The following is a 19,785-nucleotide window of genomic DNA, read 5'->3' as shown; positions in this document are numbered from 1 at the left end:
CCTTCAATTATATATGTCGAGTTGATGTTCTGATGGTAGTGGTTGATTAAATGTAGCACTTATGGTTTCTTTTCATGTATCGATGCAGTACCATGAAAGTTAAGTTTGTGATAAAATTCAATCATAAGTTCCAAATATCTCTGTGACTGTGAATGTAACATTAACATTTGTATAAATAGAACATTTATATATACTATGGATCATGCAGAGTAAAATTGGCATTCATTGGCAGCATGAAAATTTTATATAATTGTTCTCCATTCACATTTGACCCCTATCTCGTTCTGTCCCATACCTTGAAAGTCTCGTTTTGTCCCTGTCAACGACATATATAACATGCATTGATCCAATTCAAATTCATTTTCGTGCTGGATCATGCATGGTTATTAAATATTTGTATTTTTTTTGCTCTTATTAATTGCTTAATTTTTTTCAAGCAATGTAATTATCTTATGTGAATTTGCATGTAATTTGCAGTTGCAGATGACCGAGCATCCACAGAAACAAAAAAATCGAACAGCCCGAAAGCACAATTTCTCAGAAAAGGTAAAAAAAAAACTAGCTACTGTCTTAATTAATTGATGCGTGTTCAAAGTTGCGATGTAAGAGGTGAAGCCGGAGGACGAGAAGGGAGGGGTGAAAGAAAAACATTCATGTTGTTTTTGAGTTAAATTATAGGAGGTAAAAAGATATGAATGGAAAAAATATCTCTTCATTTATTTAAATTTTATTTTTGTTCAAAATTGAAGGATAAAAATTAAAGTTAAGAATCTTAATGTTTAGATACATTATTTACCAATTTTTAATACTTGTAAATAAAATAGAATAGAATAGAACTTTGCCTATGAATTAGACCTTGTATATTAGCTTCTAGGAAAAGTCCATATGTATCTCTTCAAAATATGCAAAATAGACTGTTGAAGGATTTAAAATGCTAATAAACGCTGATCTCTTGAAATTTAACACTAAAATGATGTTTAAACTATTAAATATTTTGCTTATTTCTAGAAGCGTCGAGACAGAATTGAAGCCAAGATGAAGGTTTTGCGAGAGCTCATCCCAAATTCTCAGAAGGTAGGAATTAACATGAATCAACAAATCGCCGCACAAATCTTTTGCTAATTTCTTTTATGCTTGATTTTTTAAATCATTGGATACTGAACTATGAGCCATTCATTTAAGTTGGACAGAGCTTCTCTTCTAGACAAAGCAATATCTCCGGCCATTTTTATTAATACCCTTGACAAAAAAAAACTTAATTTTAAAAATGTCATTTTGTATCGTTTTTTGTCAAAACTACCCCGACCGCCAAGCCCACGGGTGGCCCAAATATCCAACCAAACCGCCCGTGGCTGGGGCGCCTCACGGGTTTTTTTTTTTTAGAGATCTTAGTATTTTGATTTAAATAATTTTATGAAGAAAAAGTTTTCTTATTTATAGTGTATGTCAAAAAATAAAACATTTGATATATTTATGAAGTGATGTCGTAACTCTTTATAACTATGATTTTTATTTTTTATTTTTTTTGGTGAACTTTGATTTTATTTGTCAGTTGGATATCACAAGTCTAAATATAACACTAATTAAGAACTTGACTTTTATTCAAAAAATTTTAAGTTCTGACAGTTTATTGATCTCTTTTTTTCGATTTTTATAATATATGTATAATATATACACATACATATAAACATACACATATACATATATACACATATATACATATACACATACACATATACACATACACATACACATATATACATGAGGAGGGATCAAGTTACAACAAACATTTTCTACATTTTCAAAGTCCAAATCGTCGATCCAAACCGTTAGATGTGATCTCTACAGATATAGTTATAAAAAGAAATAAGGAAACAGATCGCTAGATATTCATTCAATTTTAATTGTGACAAACTATGTAACAGTCTGTGTGGCGAGTATGTTTTTAACTAAATTTAGACTTCTACACATAGAATAGATATATTTGATCAAAAGAAGACAAATTATGTAATTAGAGAACTGATATTCAATTCAAAAATTCATCTTCCAATCTCAACTGTTGACAGATCAGGACAACTACGTGTATAATATAAGAATGAAGATATATATATGAGGAGAGATCGGGTGACAATATTCTCATTTGATCTACAAGAAAAATATTTTTGGTTTTGAGCTCTACTGAGAATACTTTTTGTTTAGCTATAAGAAAAATCCGGCTTTTCTGACCTCGGGTTATTACAGAGCTTGAGAGATTTCGTTTATGAACCTAATTCTAATAGCAAGATTACCGTGCTAGAAAAAAGAACTTATTCCATTATGCAAAGCAACATACAAACCTCAAGTCTCATTACACTCAAGTTGTAAGTAGTACAACCGGCAAACTTCAAGGTCCTGTTTCCAGTTATTCCTGAAACCAATTTTTGTCTATTTCACTTCAAGAGCTCTAGTAATAGAATGCAAACACTGAAATTTCAAGCACCTAACAGAGCAATGAGCATATTCTCATAATCACCAGAGGTGTCACCAGCCACAGCACGATCAAGAGGCACACTGTTTCTCTTGAGGTACGCCTCTTTGATCAACTTCATGTCAACTTCAGTACGGGTTACAATAACCCTAGTTAGGGCATTTTCATCAGTTCCAAGCCCCTCAATGGCCACACGAGCAACCTTTGCAAAGTATCTTTCTGGGCAGCAGAAGCAACGCACTACTGCCCTTAGGGAAGCAAGGAACTCATCCTTGGGGTCTGATTTCAGATTCTGTTTTTAAAAGAAAGAAGAAATTAATGAGCAGATATTGCGGCAAAAAGATTTCTGCTAAGAGATTTACAACTGAAGTATTTTCCTATGAGAGAAAATTTTCCGTGCAGGCCCAAATTCAATTAAACCATTTTAATGAAACTAGTCAGGAAAAGGTCCAAGGTGTAGTTTTCTAATAATTAGTAAACAATTCTTTTAAAAATGATAGTTTTCTTTCTTTTATGATTCTTCTTGGCTTCTTTAGTACTTCATTGATGTACTACTGGAAGAGCACTAAACCGAAGCTAGAATCCCAAATTCCAAATACATGCTGCAATGATTGTGTACCGATTCATGACATGTAACTATAATGCCTTATGCAGCATGATTTGCACTGAACACAAATATTTAGTATTTACCTTGTTGAAAGCATTCCCAAATTCATTATTGAACTGATTGAGAGTGGCAATGAGTTGGGGTTTGCTCCTGGTAGAGAGAATCCTGATGACTTCTTCATGATCATAAGCCTTGTCAGAGATTTTCTCATGCAATATCTTTGCTTCAGACTTGGCCAACTTCATGTTTACCTCTGGACCCTCATAGCGGTGCGAGCTAACAAGTGGTCCCAAAAGCTGAAAAACATGAACAAAAGTTAACAGATACTTAACATTATGAAGTTAGTCTCTTAATAATAATCTGGGTATTGATAAAGTAACAATGCACTGATCTGACCCAAGTTCAATTAGTTTGCTCCATATAAACAACAAACATATCACAATAATATGAAAGATATATATACATATCCAGCAAAAATGCTAGATGCTCAAATTAATAACCTAAATTTACAATGCAGATGCTCAAACATGAAACATGAAAGTACATTACCCATAATCCACATGTCATCTCTTATAACATAAATTTACCACTTAATTTTATAGAATTTTTTTTTTTTTTGAGAAAAATAGAATTTTATTATTTGATTTGATTTTCCTGGCACCATTCGCAAACTTCAAGGGCTTAAAAAAGATAAACATTTTCTAATTTGTATGTGCCAAGTGCTCAAATTACTTAGATTACATCAGGAAACTGCCAATGGCTTAAAACTAAAGCATATTGATGTGCAAGTCAATCGCTGAGTGTGACAGCTAGAAGATAATTGGTACCTTCCGGAAGCTTCCAGTAGTGTGTGCAGCCACATCCTCCTCAAGAGACCTCTTGAAGAGGGTATGATAAGCCTGCCTCACTGCAAACAACTCGCTGGAAGTCCTGGCACATGCAATTTCTATGAGCACCGGATTTCCTGGTTTCCACTTTAGCACTGCCTCATTCGCTAGCATCGCATCCCTCTCTGCCGGGTCCCGCGTCCACAGAATCACTGCTCTCTGTTATTAAAATCACTTAAAGTAAATCAAGGTTGGAATCCCAAATAAAAGGGGAGAGATTTCAGGAAATAAATTATATTGTACAAATTACTGCTGAAAACCACTACATTTCTGCGGAAGCGTATCCTCTGCGGAGTTTTTTCGTGCGGAGCTTTTAATCTGGTCTGTTCGTTTCGGATCGGACGGACCCGATTAAAAGTTCAGCAAATTTTGATTTTTTTTTCAATTCGGGCAAGATCTGATCTGGTCCGTTCGATCCAAAACGAACAGACCAGATTAAAAGCTCCGCACGGAAAAACTCCGCAGAGGATACGCTTCCACATTTCTGCTATATTGCAAACTTCCCTGTACGTTGAAGCATATTGATAGTTATGCTAGAGGAGGTTAAGGATTTATTGATATCGAATTGAAGAAAACACTCAAGCAATTCAGATCAATCTGAGAGCAACGAAGAACTATTTTCAGCGAGAAAAATATGAAGTCATGGAGATTTGCATTTCACGATGTTATATAGACAAAATTTTAAGTGAAAAATAACAGGAAGACAAAAAACCTCAAAATCTCCGGAAATCTCGTCATTGAGCGACTTGAGCAGCTCCTCTCCGTAGATCTGAGAATAGGTACTGCGGATCAAACGGCGTTGCAACGCATTGCGATGAGCCAGGATCGAGATGATCAGAGCCTCGTTTGTGCCCCATCCTACAAAGATATTGAGCAGCGTGATGAATCCGAGTTAGATCGAGAGATGGACATCATACGATCGGGATGAGAATAGAATGCAGATCGAGGATACAAAAGGAGAATGAACGAGAACAGGAAATGCATACCTTGAAAAGCCTTGCGGAGTTGCTCGCAGTCTTCGGCAGGGGAAGGCACGGTCACAGGTACAGTCAAGGTCGCCATTGTTGATGGAATTGAAAGGTTGAGCACTTGAGCTGGAGTTCCTGCGAGTCTCCTCTCCTGGTATGGGTTGTACTAGTTTTATGAATTTTGAGAGGGGTGGTTGGGTGGGTTTTAACTTTCGAGGGTATGGGTCCGGGTTTACGCGGGTTTATCCGCTGACATGGCCCTGGTTCGGATCTGCTGTTCTTAGTAAAGATATTTACAAAGTAATTCTTGCTTCATGCAGCGTAAGTCACATGCAACACTGTTTCAACTCCAAAGTCCATGCGCTGTATGAAGTAAACTGCTCTGTCAATATCTTTATCCATGTCTTTCTCAAGATTTAAGAGAGGGAAGGATCACAAACGGATCTGATCCACAACCCGAATGTCCTAATGGGTTGTTTAAAATTTTGGTTGGTATCGATGATCGATCTGGTCCTTGCATTTTAGATCGGACGGAAGAATCGTAATACCAGGGTTCTAGATATAAGGCGAGATAAGCAGCGATATAGATAATCCTTCCATTTGATGATATATTATCTTATCCGAACCGTTTACTTATTTATAATCCGAGCCTTTCCGCCTCCCAGCCTTGAATAGTTTAAGTGATATAATATTCTGTAAATATGATGCATTACTTGGTAGTTCATAGTTAGCATCCACAATCAATTGCATCAAGTCAAAATTTAACATTATCCAATTTGCTTTTTTTTTTTTTGTGTGTGGCAATAATAGCATTAGCATCCAATTAATGGATTGGAACAGGGAAGCATGAGCTAACATATTTATTTACAAAATCTATTAAAATATAATAATACTTTTCAGAGCATCTTCAAGACGTCAACTAGAGACACAATGACAGGAAAAATTATATAGTTTCCATTTCTTATGAAATGAGTTTAATAAAAAAGGGACAATTTTTTTATAAAAGTCCATAAGCAACGCAATTCACACTTATTAATGTGAGCTTTCTGATCGAAATAAATCTGGGAATTTGAGGAAGTAAAATTGCTCCAAGCCCTCGTTTCCATTTGATTATAACAATCAGATTCCAAAAAAAGTATCAAATATATTTTTAATGCATAAAATTTTGTTATTGACTCTGAGTTAGAGGTGTAAACGGAGCGAATTTCGGAGCAGATAATATACTTAATATTTATATCTTAAAATTCATAAGACTTAATTATCTGATAATTATTCATTTCGTATCTGTATTTCACAAATTATCCGCTCCATATCCATATCAGTTTAAAATGGATTTGATTTTATATTTTGACATCTGTTTACTAGTCATATTCATATCTGCTCATTGAAACGCGGATATGAAATGAGTAAAACTAGATTGTTGTTAAATTTATGAATTTTTTTGTGAACTTAACTCTAAAACTTATTAAATTTGTTTTAAACGAGAAATTTATACTGTTGAAATTGATATACTTCACAAGTAATGCATTTATATGCAAAAATAAATAAATTATTGAATTAATTTTATAGAGTCAACTAGTCAAGTGATAAAAAAATATTCAAAAATTGAATACATTAAAATTAATTTATAACCATTCTAATTTTGACTGCTTGACTTTGTACTAAATTAGTTCTAAATTTTAAATTTCCGTATGTGGACGCATCACTCGTAAGATATATCGATTTCAATAGTTTGAAGTCATTCCAATTATTGATTTTAGAGTTAAGATCACAAAGAGCCTTAAATTGAATATTTTTTGTAAATATCCAAAATTTCTTACTAAATAACACATTTTTTGTAAATATCCAAGATTTTGATTATTGATTTTAGAGTTAAGATCAGAATATTTACTATCCATAAATTTCTTACTAAATAACACATTAATTATTCACAGAATCTCAACAAATATCCAAAAAACCTTTACTAGGGGTAAAATTATTATAAAGGAAGAAAAAAATATATATCTTCATGCACTCAGCAAATGTCCATTTTTTATAGTATGGATCAGACGATTCATCCTGTGTCAAGACTCAAGCATGCTGTCCTTGTCAAAAAATCATGTACTAAATAATGAAAATTTGTGGGTCATTAGTACAAATTGGAATTGGTGACTTTATTAATTGAGCATCTTAAGATATGACATGTTGATAGCAAGTACACTTGGAGCTTAATCATGACAAATCAGAGAAATATGTAATATCAATGGAGAGAGGGGGGAGGGTTCTAGTTATACAAAAAAACATACAACATAACAACAGAAAACCCCACCTAGGCCATCTCGCTCCTTGGTATAAGAACGCCAGAATCTTCGGTTATTGCTTTATAAGCATGTTGGATCTGTTTGGTAACTGGCCCGACCTTTCCATCACCAATAATCCGTCCGTCAATCATCAGGACCTAAATGTAAAAATAATACATAATGAGAAAAAAAAAATCTTGTAGATCTCAAAAAATAAATAGACATCTTTCATATCACTTCACTTACGGGTGTGATTTCTCCCATTGTTCCAGTTGTCCATACCTGCTTAGTGAAATGTCATTCAGTTGATACAATTGGAAAATAAATAAAAAATTCATATAATAGATAAACTATAATTAACAAAGAAGAAAAAAGAGTGTTCCTGTCCTTGCTTTTTATCGTTTTGGATTGTAACAGGTAGATTCAATACAGATTTGAATGTCATCATTTTCTTTTTCTAATTCATAAAACCCAATTAGGGACGAACAAAACAAATCTAAATTAGAAGGACTGAAGAGAGGAGATCATTCCAGTATCCCACTGGTAGGGGTGTAAACGGTCAGATACAAATCGGATAGTGGTCAAACCATATCCTTATCCGTTATAATTTTTCGGATACGGATACGAATACGGATAGTCTCGAATACGGATACAGATCGGATATTAAACGGATACGGATACAGATCGGATATTAAACGGATACGGATACAGCTCGAATATCGGACGGATACGAATACGAATATGAATATAATTCGGATAATTAAAAATAAATTACTAATGTACATTATAGTAAAGAATAATATCTAAATATAATTTTTTTATTCATAAATTAGATCTAGTATTTTTCATAAGAAGTTTGTTGGTTGCAAAATATATATATCAAAACATTAGTCACTAATCATGTCATAGTGTTATATAGCTCGTCAAAATATATATGTATATACATTTTAATAAATCATTAGTATGTATATACAATTTAATAAATCAATTTAAGAACATAGTACATTTGTTGTGGTAGGGGTGTAAACGGTCGGATACGGATAGTTACGGATAGTTAAAATCCTTACTGTATCCTTATCCATTATAATTTCTTTGATACGGATACTGATAGTCTCGAACACGGATACGGATCGGATAATTTAAGTAATTTTTCAGATACGGATCCAGACGAAATCGGATAATATCCAATCCGTTTACACCCCTACCCACTGGTATTGGTTCAATATTTACATGCATTTAGACTGTCCGTGGCCTTTTGCACCAAATATTTTGGCTAATTTTTTCCTATGAAGAATGTTTGGCAGTTTTCAATCTTGCAATTAACATGTGGTGGTCTGTATGATACAGTTGCAATTCACACCTAACAACTTGAACAGTTTGACAGAAAACGACAATGCATCAAAGTATTGACAGTTTATCCTTAAGATTATATGTCATGAAGCCTCTTTGGAGGCCCGAATTGAAAAATTAATAAGTACGTTATGCTTGAACTACTTGCACTTCATCTGCTAGAACTAATGTAAAAATTCAGGAACAATTTGGTCATTGTCAACCTGATGATTTTGAATATTAGTTAAATACCAACAATGAGATGTTAAATTTATTTGCAGCTATGAAAATGATTGGAAGTAATTTGCAAAGTCATTCAATAATCAGTTGCTTTATTATACCTCGTCGGCAGCATGAAATTCTGAAAGGCTGATGCGTCTTTCGTGAAGTACAAATTTCTCTTTCACAACAAGATCCATCACCTACAATTTGATAGAAAAGATTTGTTCATTTCCTATATTCGGGTCTGTATAAATATAAACTATGTTCAAGTTGGGTTCAACATACTATTTCCTTTTTTTGTGCAGCCCTCTTGATCTCTAAATGAGGTGTTTAACAGGGTCAAGGTTCATTTCTGGGTTAAAATGTTGCAGCAAAAATAAAAGAACTCTTGAGATTGTTCATCACTAGTTTCGAAGGAAACTATGCCACTGTCTGAAGCCTGAACCAAACTGGTAAGATGGAGCTAGAGACTGATCCTATAGGGTAGTAGAAGCTTCAAGGCAAGCACAAAAAATTGAACTCATATAGTTCGTAGATTTTATAAATCTCTACTCCTAATATTTTTAGTGCTTCTCCCATCTTCCTCTCTAAGTTTAACCTGAGTTGGTATGTGAATTGGTGTTCATTAGTTTAAAAGTAAATATAACTTACAGTAGCACGAGTGATGCCCGGTAGGCAGTAGTCGGCATGAGGTGTGAACACTTGTCCTTTCTTAACCATAAACTGCATAAATTATATATTCCTCGTATTAGCATCTTGGCCACAGACACACACAGAGGATAAGATAAGTCAGTCGTGCTCATCTGAATTTTTTAATTTTGTAATTAAACCATTGTTTTCATTAAATTATTTTGTCGGAAACTCCCAATTTATTGTTGTTTGAAACACACCCTTGATTTTCAGAAGATACTTTATAAATAAAAAGGAGCACAAATTTGATAAGATCACCTTTTTTTCCTAAATACCACTCTGTCCTCTTAAATAAGTTAGTTTACTATATTTAAAACCCGTACTTGAGATTTGAAAAAGAATATCTCCAACCCACTGAAAAGACATCCTCTTATCATGGTGTGAAAAGATATGGTGCAGTAAGCACACTTACGATATTGGTAGCATTAGTTTCTGACACAAAACCATCTTTGTCTAGCATAATAGCATCTTCAACTTGAGCAACATTCCCTTCTATCTGTATACAAGATACAAACCAAAGATTTAAAAGACTATCAACAATTTATCAAATTAATGAAATTTCACCTCCCGCATTTTCTTTTGAAAATAACTAAACAAATGCATTACTTTGTGCAGAAATACAAACCTCATCACACAACATTAATTTTAATCATTTACAGAGAAATAATAATTTAAATTCAGTAGCAAGTGAAAAGCAAATCTCATGGGTCAAGTGGTAATTTTGCATTATGTGGGAGTGCTCCACATGAAATTCAAAAAGGTATTCTTTTGCAAAGACATGAAATTCAAAATGTCTGGCATGAAACTTTGACAACCTTTGCGAGAATGTTGTTGATCAGGTTATTGTGATGGATCTTCGAATCTATGCTCTGCAATGCAAGTGAAAAAAAGTAAAAATCATTTGAATATAATCCCAATTTAAAGTTAATAGCATATTTCATCTTATCTTTTAGTTTAAGCTTCATAGGAACTTGGGTATAGTTATACAGGATAAACGAGTGTAAGGGCTCAAGTTGGTCTAGGTATGGTTTCTTTTTTTATTACTTTTGACTCATGGCAAAGTATAAACAGATTAACTTTAAATATATCAACTTGAAAGATATCAATTATGTCCCCCAAAAAAAATACAAATCCATAAAATTTTTGTATCAAGCAAACCCTACAAGCAAGAAAATATCTTTTTGTACCCCTCCTTGCAAACTTAATTCAGAAGAATTCCAAATCACTGATCTACAGAAAAATGAGAGGACGAACGACTGAGAGATATTTTGGGTACTTCCAAAGTAATCTCATGTGGAGCGTATCTGTCATACTCTCCATATTTTAGACGGGCATATGAGATATTTATCGTTCGTAGCAATATATGAAAGAGGTTATTTTTTTTTAAACCACGTTCATTAGAGAAAGACGTACATTTGGGGAGTTTCGGCGAGTTGTAGCTGTTATAAGCTTGATCCCACCTGTGTTATCATATACTGGCGGCTTCCATTCAGCAAGAACTAAAGTTTTTCCAAATTATATGCAATTAGATGACTACTGAGAGCAAAACGGAGTTACCAATTAAATACACAACAAAAGAGTTCGCGTTTCCTTTCTTAATTGTGCTACTTAAAGTATAGATGTAACCTTTATAGAAAGTAACCTATATCAAGTAAATAATTAACTTTTACTAAAAGAAAAATAAATGATAAGTTAAAAGCAGATGAAAGACTCACCAATTAATGTGCATCCATAAAGATTAAACTCCGGACTCATTCCAGATGTAACCTTTGTAGAAAGTAAACTATTAGGAAAAATACAATACAGACAAAACATCTAAGAATTTCACTTCAAATGGTAATTAAAAAAACACAAAAAAAAAAAACCTTTTTTCCACGAGTAAGAGTGAGCCTGATATGAGAATTACTGAACATGCCATTAGCATTGAGAGTTTTGAAAATTGCTTCCTTAATCTGAAATTTGTATTCCAAATTAAAGCTAACAACAAGATAATGAAAGACATCTGAAAGATAAGATCATTACAAAAGTAAACTTATAAGTTAATTATAGTAGTTACCGCTTCCCTGCTCGGAACATTGGCAAAGGCTAATGCTTTAGCAGAATCAAACAACCTGGTATAAAAGCAAAGTTTCCATAAAGAAAATAAGGTCTTGTTTGCTATTTGGTTACATTGCGGAGTAGTTACAAAAACTGGGTTATGTATAGACTTATTATCTCACTTCATGAAAGAATTGAGGTAATTTCAAGTTTAACTAAACCTGATTACACATTAACACAGCACCTGCTGGATTTCCGCATACCTGGCAATAAGTACGGCACTTGATGGTAGGATGCTGCACTGGTAAATACCAAATCATACATTTCTTAATGATTTATATCAAGGAACACAGTACCTGTCTAAATGCTCCTCAAGTTTAAAAACCCTTCCATTGTAAATCCGAAGCCCTTCCCATGCTGCATCCCCTCCTTGCACCACTGAGTCAAATACAGAAACCTAAAAGAGTTCTTCGGTTAGAGACCAAACTCAGTAAAAACAGATCTAGTTCTTTAAAATTCTAGGTAGGGGATGCACCTTTGCATCATTACGTGGCACTAATTCGTCGCCCGACCATACGAGAATTTTCTCATTTTCTGGCACGGGAAGAGGTGGATCAGGCAACAAAGGCCCAAGCGGAGATGGATGAACTGTTTTTCTCATTTTGCTTCTAAGCATCCTGTAGAAAGGCATGCTCTGCTCCAGCAAATCATATAACTGAACTGGTAAAGTCTGAAAAAAAAGCCTAATTATACATTTTATGCATAAAAAATATCACCACCATCTTATATTTATCTGAATTGGCAATGTACTGTTTAATATTGAATGCCAGCTAGATACAATACAAAAAAATCTTATTAAATGTCATTGAGTATTCAGGTAGGAATTATGTCCTTATTATACTTATAAATGAAATCTCCAAAGAGAAAGTAAAAAGACTATTATTAGTTGAACCAGAGTGGTCCCACATACCAGTGGGAGTTGATATCAATACAATGATATGGGTAAATCTATAGACTAACAAAGAGTGAGGCTATGGTACTATGAATAGCGCACTTTGGTCCGTACTATGGATCATCTTCATTCTCAAAGTCCAAATAGTCAATTTGAACCTTTCATCATGTCCCTATGAAAATGTAATTGGACACCAAATTTTACATTTTTTAGAATTTGTTTACTATTTTTTAAAATAGGTACAAAATCACTTGATCTGACCATCCAAAGGTAGTGATTTTCTACCTATATAAATAGTAAAGAAATTCTAAACAATGTAAATTTTGGCCTCCAAGTACAATTTCAAATAGAGATCGTGTTAAGCGGTTCAGACTGTTTGGACTTTGAAAATGAAGATATGCATTCATAGTACAGACCAAAGTGCGCTATGCATAGTACCATAGCCTCACTCACTAACAAATGCATGTAGTAAAAACAAGGAAGAAGACAAGATAAATTCTTACTGCTGGATATTCACGAGGCTTTGAGAAACCAGTTGATTTGTGCACGCCACTGTACCACCATGGAGCCCACACTCCATCATACTCTTTAGGACCCGCTTCCCATCTTTTCTTATAAAATATGAAGGCCTTATTAAAGGCATAATTCATTAAAATAAGATGGCGATGCACATGTTTTGCTTGCCCCTCTCATGACCACCACTCCGGTTGGGTTCCATTTCTAGCCTATCCCAACTTGTTTGGGACTAAAGGCTTGGTTGTTGTTGTAATAAAAAGGGAGTTGTCGTCAATATGGGGAATAAAAAAACAATGGGTCTTGGATTCCTCCTCTTAATATAAAGCACTGTAGTGTTTGTAACAGTAGCGACAATATATATTCAAGTAGCAAGAACAGGTATGCACTGAATTATCTAATTAAAGTAGGGAAAACTCTACAATTGAGACTCTACCTGAGCATAGAAGCCTGAAAAGGAATATTCAAATCCTCGCAAAGCCCATGCAAGACAGCCTAATATGCATATGCACATATATAAGTTAGCCCGCGTCCAAAAATTAAACAAAAACACAATCAATAAATAAATTGTGTAATAAATTTACAGAAAATCATTTTCAGTTGTTTTGAATTATATTTTATAGAAACTAAAATTTGTGTTAATTAATCTTGGTTAACTTGAGACTCAAATGAACAACTATGGCTAAACTGGACACGGTTGTAACTGCAAGAAATTTGCGAATATAAGGATACAGTAATGCTACAAGCGAAAGTACGACAAACCTCTGGGTCCTTTTGTAAATCTTCAGCATCTATAACAGGTGGAATTTTGCCTAGCTCACTTAATTCACAGTATATGGATGCCAGGCCAGCTAGACCAATCTCAGAAAAGGATGGTGGCACAACTTTATCGAAAGATGGCTGACGTTTTTTTAACAAAAACTATTAGTTGTTCAAATTGTATACATAAGCATTTGGTATTAAGTTTACTTGTGACATTAATATACTGGATTGTACCAGTATGTAGTACAGGTCTTGGTACAAGTTGATACAGGGTCCATGCAAGAATTAACTAAACAACTAGTGTCTTTTTGTTGTAAAATTAGACATAAATTTTATGTTAATTTAACACTAACCCAAAAGATCTCCCATAGGTGCAGATAGCTCTGTTATCTACTAATACATGGTACCAAAATTGAGATTACCATGCCAGCTGTCTCAGAACAAAGAAGTACTGGTAACAAGCCTAAGTGGCCGTGTGTCATTCAGACTCATTGATTTACAATATGATAAAACCAATGTACCAAAGTATGAAGAGGGTTGCGTATTAATATGAAATGCTTTCCTCTCTTCATTAAATCAGCAGTCAAATCAGGCGTTCGTTGCTTTGCTATATGCTGAAATATATGTGCAAAAGACAAATAATTGTCATATGGAAAACTACAGGACAGATAAGATAGTAAACAATACCAAGGTGAAAAGACGAACAGAAATGCAACCTAATAATAATAAGAAGAAGAAGATTACAGCGAAAGGTACCTGTTACTTCTCTTCACATATGCTTGTCACAAAAGCACTTTCATCACACCCCTAAAACTCAAGTTAACTTCTCCTTTTTATTGGATGATTCTAAATGAGTTCAAAATTTCAAGGGCCCTTCCAAATTTCATATTTATTTCAAGACACCTTCTATGTGACAATGTGGACACCTTCTATGCTAGTCACAAAAGCACTTTTATCACAACCCTAAAACTCAAGTTAAATTTCAAGGGCCCTTCCAAATTTCAGATTTATTTCAAGACAATGTGGAAACCTAATTAGGGCTGGTTTTACAGAAGAAAGGTTGACTTTAAGATAAAACTTGGATACTTATAATTAAGAAAATTGTGACCTTGCAATAACGGTATTTCTTCTCTCCAGGCCCAAAAATCACCTCATTCAAAACTTGGTTCCCATCTGATTCCTAAATTAAAAAAAAATCAGTGAAGATGTTGCCTAAAAAGATGAAGATGCAAATTTCTGCGCACCGATTTGAGGGGAGCATGACTAAAGATGATTACTTTCTTATTTTATTCCAAAGAAGCTGGTTATACAGTGTCACTGTTTTGGTTAGGTTGATAATGAATCTAACACGTGCTTTACCCTCTAATTGGGTTTCTTTTTTTCTATTAGCTCATTTTCTTAAAATTCAAATTTCAATATCCAACTTAGAAGTGATTTAGAATTTTTCTGTTGGAAAAATTTGCTGAGCTTGATTTTGGCTCAATCTGTGACATCTTAACTATTTTGATAGGGACCAGTACATCAGCCTGATAAATTTTGTAATGGAAATTGTCATCCCTCAAATTCATTTTTCAAACAATTGAAGTTACCATTTTAGACAAGACTTCATTGAGGTAAGGCCTTTCAACCCCAGTAACTCTCAAGAAATTAGCATAGAGTGGTTCATCAAGCACTTCAATGTCATCCCTCTAAAAAAATGAAAAGCAAGAAAAATTAATAAGTAATAAAAGGAAGAAAAAATAAAAATCATATGTTTAAATGGACACGGACTCAAAGGATTGACCTAACTGCTGTACCACATAAAATATTTGATTTTTTTCTACTTTATTTGGTAAGTTTGCTTCATGTGTGCTTAAATAAATGTCACACGGTACATTCAAAAATATATTTCTTAAGCACATGAAAGTAGCTTCATACTTAAAATTTGATTTCATCAACATGACCATATTTATTACACATTAGGTTTCCATGCTAATAACACTCTTGTCGAATTTCTTAATACACGCATTAATGGCATTCAATCCCATGGCCTTTAGTGAGGCGTTTCAAATCCCACTCTTGGGAGTACAAGAGACCATTATCACAAAATAGGAGGGTTGAATTGAAAAATCTGACCTGAGCGAAGGAGTACATGAGACTTGTGCTGAGTGATCGTGGCGTCGACCATGAATGAATCACCTCCACCTCCCCCATCTCTCTCTCTCTCTCTCGCTCTTTTAAACCTTGGCAAGGGCTGCTACCTCTCTCTCCCTCTCTCTCTCTTGCGTCTTTTCAAAACTCTTCGATCTACTATATAAATTGCTAACCATTGACAAACTCCGCGGTAGATGACGTCATTAAAGAATTTGTTTACTCGATTGAATCAATTAATAATATTATCTCATAGGATCCTATTAAAAAAAATTATCTTTCAAGAGTTACAGAGTACTTCGTGCTAAAAAAAAATCGAGAAAAATCTTCACAAGAGCCCAACGGATTCTGAGTTCAACTAATACAATTTACGAACCATGAACAAAACTACTATGGAGTTGGATCATCGGACTATGAGAGCATAAGTGCATAACTGGCTTGATCGGAAACAGCGAAAGTAGAAAACGCGAAATGGGAAAAGAATTCGAGTAACAGCGAAAGTGGAAAACACGATTTCAGTCGACGAGATTTGGAGAGGCAGAAATCGCAAAAAAAATTCCCGTCAAAAGAGTAGAGATATGACAATTTCGCTACAGTGAAAATACGCACTTTTACCCTCCTTGTGTTCCTCTCTCCTCTCACATCACCAGTCACATTCTAGGCTCTGTCAAGTCTCTCTATCCTGGATTCCTGGTCCTGGAGCTAAAAAAGATAATTTTTTTTATAAATCATAATTAGAAAAAGGTTTTTTTTTATGAAACCAACGTGATTATTTTTTTTTATAAAAATTATAAGAATCGAAATGTCATTTCGGTTCTGAAATTTTATTTTTTTTTAACCGAAATGACAATTCGGTTCCATGTATTTTTATAATTTTTTAAAATATTTTTTTCTCGAAATCTATAAAAACGACTAGTATCGAAATGTCATTTCAGTCTCAAAAACAAAAAGATACCAAAATGATATTTTAATTCTTATAATTTTTGTAACAAAAAAAAAATAATCATGTTGGTTTCATAATTTTTTTTCTAATTATGATTTATAAAAAAAATTCTAAAAAAGAGTTCAAGATCCTCTCTCTCATTTCTCTCTTTCCAAGTCTTTCTTCTGAAGCCTTTCCCTCCTTCCATAACGTCAGGTGCATTGATGGCACTATTTCTTCTCCACCAAATCTCTCTGCTCTTCTTTGTCCCATTTAAGTTTTAGATGACATGATTTGTAAATTAAGTTTATTGATAGGTTTATTCTGTATCGTTCGACGTTGAATTCTTTTGTTTAACTTACTGTTTCCGATCAATAAAATTCAATCTCAAATCAACTCATTTCATTTTTTTTTCTTTTCTATTAAATTGAATTCTATTTTCATTAAACTTTATTCCGATCAGAGTAAACTGAAGATGTAGATTTGCAAAGTTGGTCACTTGGCAGTTTGTGTTGTTTGTCTTTTTCTTTTTGGTCTTGCTGTCAATTGTGTTTTTATTCTGCTTCTAGCTAGCAAAAAAAAAAGAGAAATTTAGTTATATCCCCATCAAAACTTGTCTTTTTTTATATTTCCCCATCACAATTCAAAATTTAGTTATATCCCATCAAAACTCTACTATTTTATTTATATCCCCATTTCATCATTTAACTATTTAAAATTTAAAATTAATATTATTAAAAAACTTGAAAAGACGATTTTGCCCCTAAATAATCAGGTGCTAGTCCCTTCCTTTTCTTTCTCTTCACGCTAATTTCCTTCCCGCTGAACCTTCATTTTTTTTTTCTTTTTCCCGCGTTTGTTCCGACGCTCCCTCTCCCTCATTTTTTCTCTACCTAATTCAATTAATCTGATCTACGGTATGAAACTTTTATCAGTTTTTTTTTTAATTCAGCAATAAATTATTCTATTCCACTGATATGAACTTTTTCTTTCTTTTTTTTTAAGAAAAATCCATTTGTTGCTTTCTTGTTGCAGTTTTGAGTTGTTTTGCTTACCATCGTACATCTCAACTGGGTTCTCCTCTCAATCCTTTTCTTTCTTCTCCCTCTCACAAAAATTGTATATGATGGACGAAGATTCAAACAATATTGATCCGTTTTCTTCGTTGATCATCAGTTCTAACAATAATCAAGATGATAATTTCTTGTGTGACAAAGACGAAATTTCTCGTAAGAAGTTGAAGGCAGTGAGAAAGAGAAAAAATGTGATAGTCAATGGTTCAAGGTACTTTCATGTTGACAGTTCAAAATTCTGATATTTTCACTCTTTTTATGCATCGGCAACAATTCATTTAAACACAAACTCTAGTTAAAATTGAAACTGGTACCAAACTGGAACCATTTTGTTTTATCTAAAGTAATCTTATTAATTTTTTTTCTCTAATTTTCAGCATAAACTCATTGCGTTACAAGTTGAAGGTTAAATATGGAGGACAATTTAGATCAATCAACAATGGAAAAAAGGAGAAGTATTGTTATGGCAAACAAGGGACCTTGTATTTTGAGGATTTTTGTGTTTTTAGGAAAATGCAGAAAACATGAGTCTTGTCAGAAAGGATTAGGTGTTGACTATTGACAATCTTTTTGTTTTACTTGAATTTTAATCTCTGTTAGTGAATATTGATCTCTGATTTGAAAGTATTTTGATTGGTCATTAGTGCATATTAATATCTGTTAATGATTTTAGAAGTTGAATAGGTTTAGTTTACATGTATGATAATGATTTCATGCTCAAATCAGTGATATCATTTTTTTGTCGTCTGACTGTACCAGTACCCAATATCAATAACCCTTTTTTGTCCTCTTACATAAAAATATTTTTTAACATCATGATTAAACCGGTTATCTCCACTATTAGTCAGGCTTCCAATGATTCTGCTCCTAATGTTTTGAAGGTATTTTGACATTTATATTTTTGTCTTCATCAATAATCAGTACTTCATGATTTCATGCTCATGGCCTGCACATAGGAAATTGAATAGAGTGCGTAGTTGTTGTAGTTTTTTTTTTTCTTTTCAAGCTTTTTTCATTTTTTTTCTGCAATTACTATTCATGTAATGTCTTCACTGTGACGTTTTTTATTAAAACAATCAATAAGTATGAATGAAACGGGCAAGCAACTGAATTATCTTAAATGGTGGTTATTGAGAGTAGCTAGTAAAGAGTTTCAAGTCTACTGTGTCGTACCAGTAAATCTGCTCGGTCGTACCAGTTAATTTTGAATCATTGGTACATACTAGTAAATAGAGAGAGAGATCTGTCAGAGGTAGGGCTGGCAAAAAAATTCGAGGTTCGTGATTCGATTCGGGTTTGATTCGGGTTTGATTTGAGTTTAATTCGATTCGAAATGGGTTCGAATTGAAACGAACCAAACCAGGTTCGGTTCGGAATTAATTCAAATCAAACCCAAACCTAGCATGGTTCGATCGAAATGGCTTCGATCATTTTTATGGTTCGAATCTCATAATAACATCGGCCGTCCATTTACCTTATGAAATTAAAATCCAAGATAGAGAGTCATAATTTAACTTAGCCGACACTCCCTCGCTCTCAAATCTCAATAACCTAGTTCTCTCTCCACCTCTCCCTAACTCACTCTCCCTCTAGCTCTAAAATCTAACTGACGCTCTCAGCGACTGGCTGTCACTCCTCTCTCCGGACTAGATGATTGTATCTCATCTCTCTTCGGTCGTCTCTCATAGTTCATACCAGGAAAGCCGTCTCTGATGTATTTTTTCATGAACAATTTTTCAACTTAAAAATACTCATTTCATAGTTCATACCGGTAAAAGGAAGCCATGTGAATTGTCCCGCGAGAAAAAAATTAATATATAAACTACCGGTATAACTAGGACTGCTAAAAAATAATTTAGTTCGTGATTTGATTCGGGTTCGATTCGAAAAATGTGTAGTTCGAAATGGGTTCGGTTCGAAATGGGTTTGGTTCGAAATTAATTCAAA

General features: G+C 33.7%; 2 protein-coding genes across 7 annotated transcripts; both read right to left on the bottom strand.

The window, feature by feature from the left end:
- Nucleotides 1-2,295: 2,295 nt before the first annotated feature.
- On the bottom strand, nt 2,296-5,286 carry LOC144566457 (annexin Gh1-like). The gene is made up of 5 exons (XM_078316482.1): nt 4,948-5,286; nt 4,674-4,819; nt 3,902-4,120; nt 3,158-3,370; nt 2,296-2,759 (listed from the first exon to the last, which is right to left on the bottom strand). The coding sequence occupies exons 1-5, from the start codon at nt 5,021-5,023 to the stop codon at nt 2,472-2,474; spliced, it is 942 nt and encodes a 313-aa protein (XP_078172608.1). The 5' UTR covers nt 5,024-5,286; the 3' UTR covers nt 2,296-2,471.
- A 1,548-nt stretch (nt 5,287-6,834) lies between these two features.
- LOC144566454 (branched-chain-amino-acid aminotransferase-like protein 1) lies at nt 6,835-16,405 on the bottom strand. 6 transcript variants are annotated; one of them, XM_078316475.1, is made up of 20 exons: nt 15,829-16,401; nt 15,303-15,401; nt 14,822-14,893; nt 14,235-14,327; nt 13,714-13,851; nt 13,388-13,446; nt 12,942-13,044; nt 12,022-12,216; nt 11,843-11,943; nt 11,506-11,560; nt 11,315-11,401; nt 11,165-11,216; nt 10,863-10,948; nt 10,265-10,318; nt 9,862-9,945; nt 9,411-9,482; nt 8,879-8,959; nt 7,455-7,490; nt 7,238-7,366; nt 6,835-7,032 (listed from the first exon to the last, which is right to left on the bottom strand). In XM_078316475.1, exons 1-19 carry the CDS (start codon nt 15,904-15,906, stop codon nt 7,238-7,240), a joined length of 1,674 nt encoding a protein of 557 aa, XP_078172601.1. In that variant the 5' UTR covers nt 15,907-16,401; the 3' UTR covers nt 6,835-7,032. The 6 variants fall into 6 exon arrangements, 5 of the variants coding, with proteins under 5 accessions (XP_078172601.1, XP_078172602.1, XP_078172599.1 ...); XR_013515198.1 differs by lacking the exon at nt 6,835-7,032 and having other exon boundaries at nt 7,068-7,366; nt 9,411-9,514; nt 15,829-16,404; XM_078316476.1 differs by lacking the exon at nt 6,835-7,032 and having other exon boundaries at nt 7,068-7,366; nt 12,022-12,163; nt 12,942-13,067; nt 15,829-16,405.
- Nucleotides 16,406-19,785: the final 3,380 nt, after the last annotated feature.

The sequence above is a fragment of the Carex rostrata genome, chromosome 15, assembly GCF_964058835.1.
Source record: "Carex rostrata chromosome 15, lpCarRost1.2, whole genome shotgun sequence".
NCBI classification, from domain to species: domain Eukaryota; kingdom Viridiplantae; phylum Streptophyta; class Magnoliopsida; order Poales; family Cyperaceae; genus Carex; species Carex rostrata.
The sequence above is the reverse complement of the archived record's forward strand: the minus strand, read 5'-3'. Positions and strand labels throughout refer to the sequence as shown.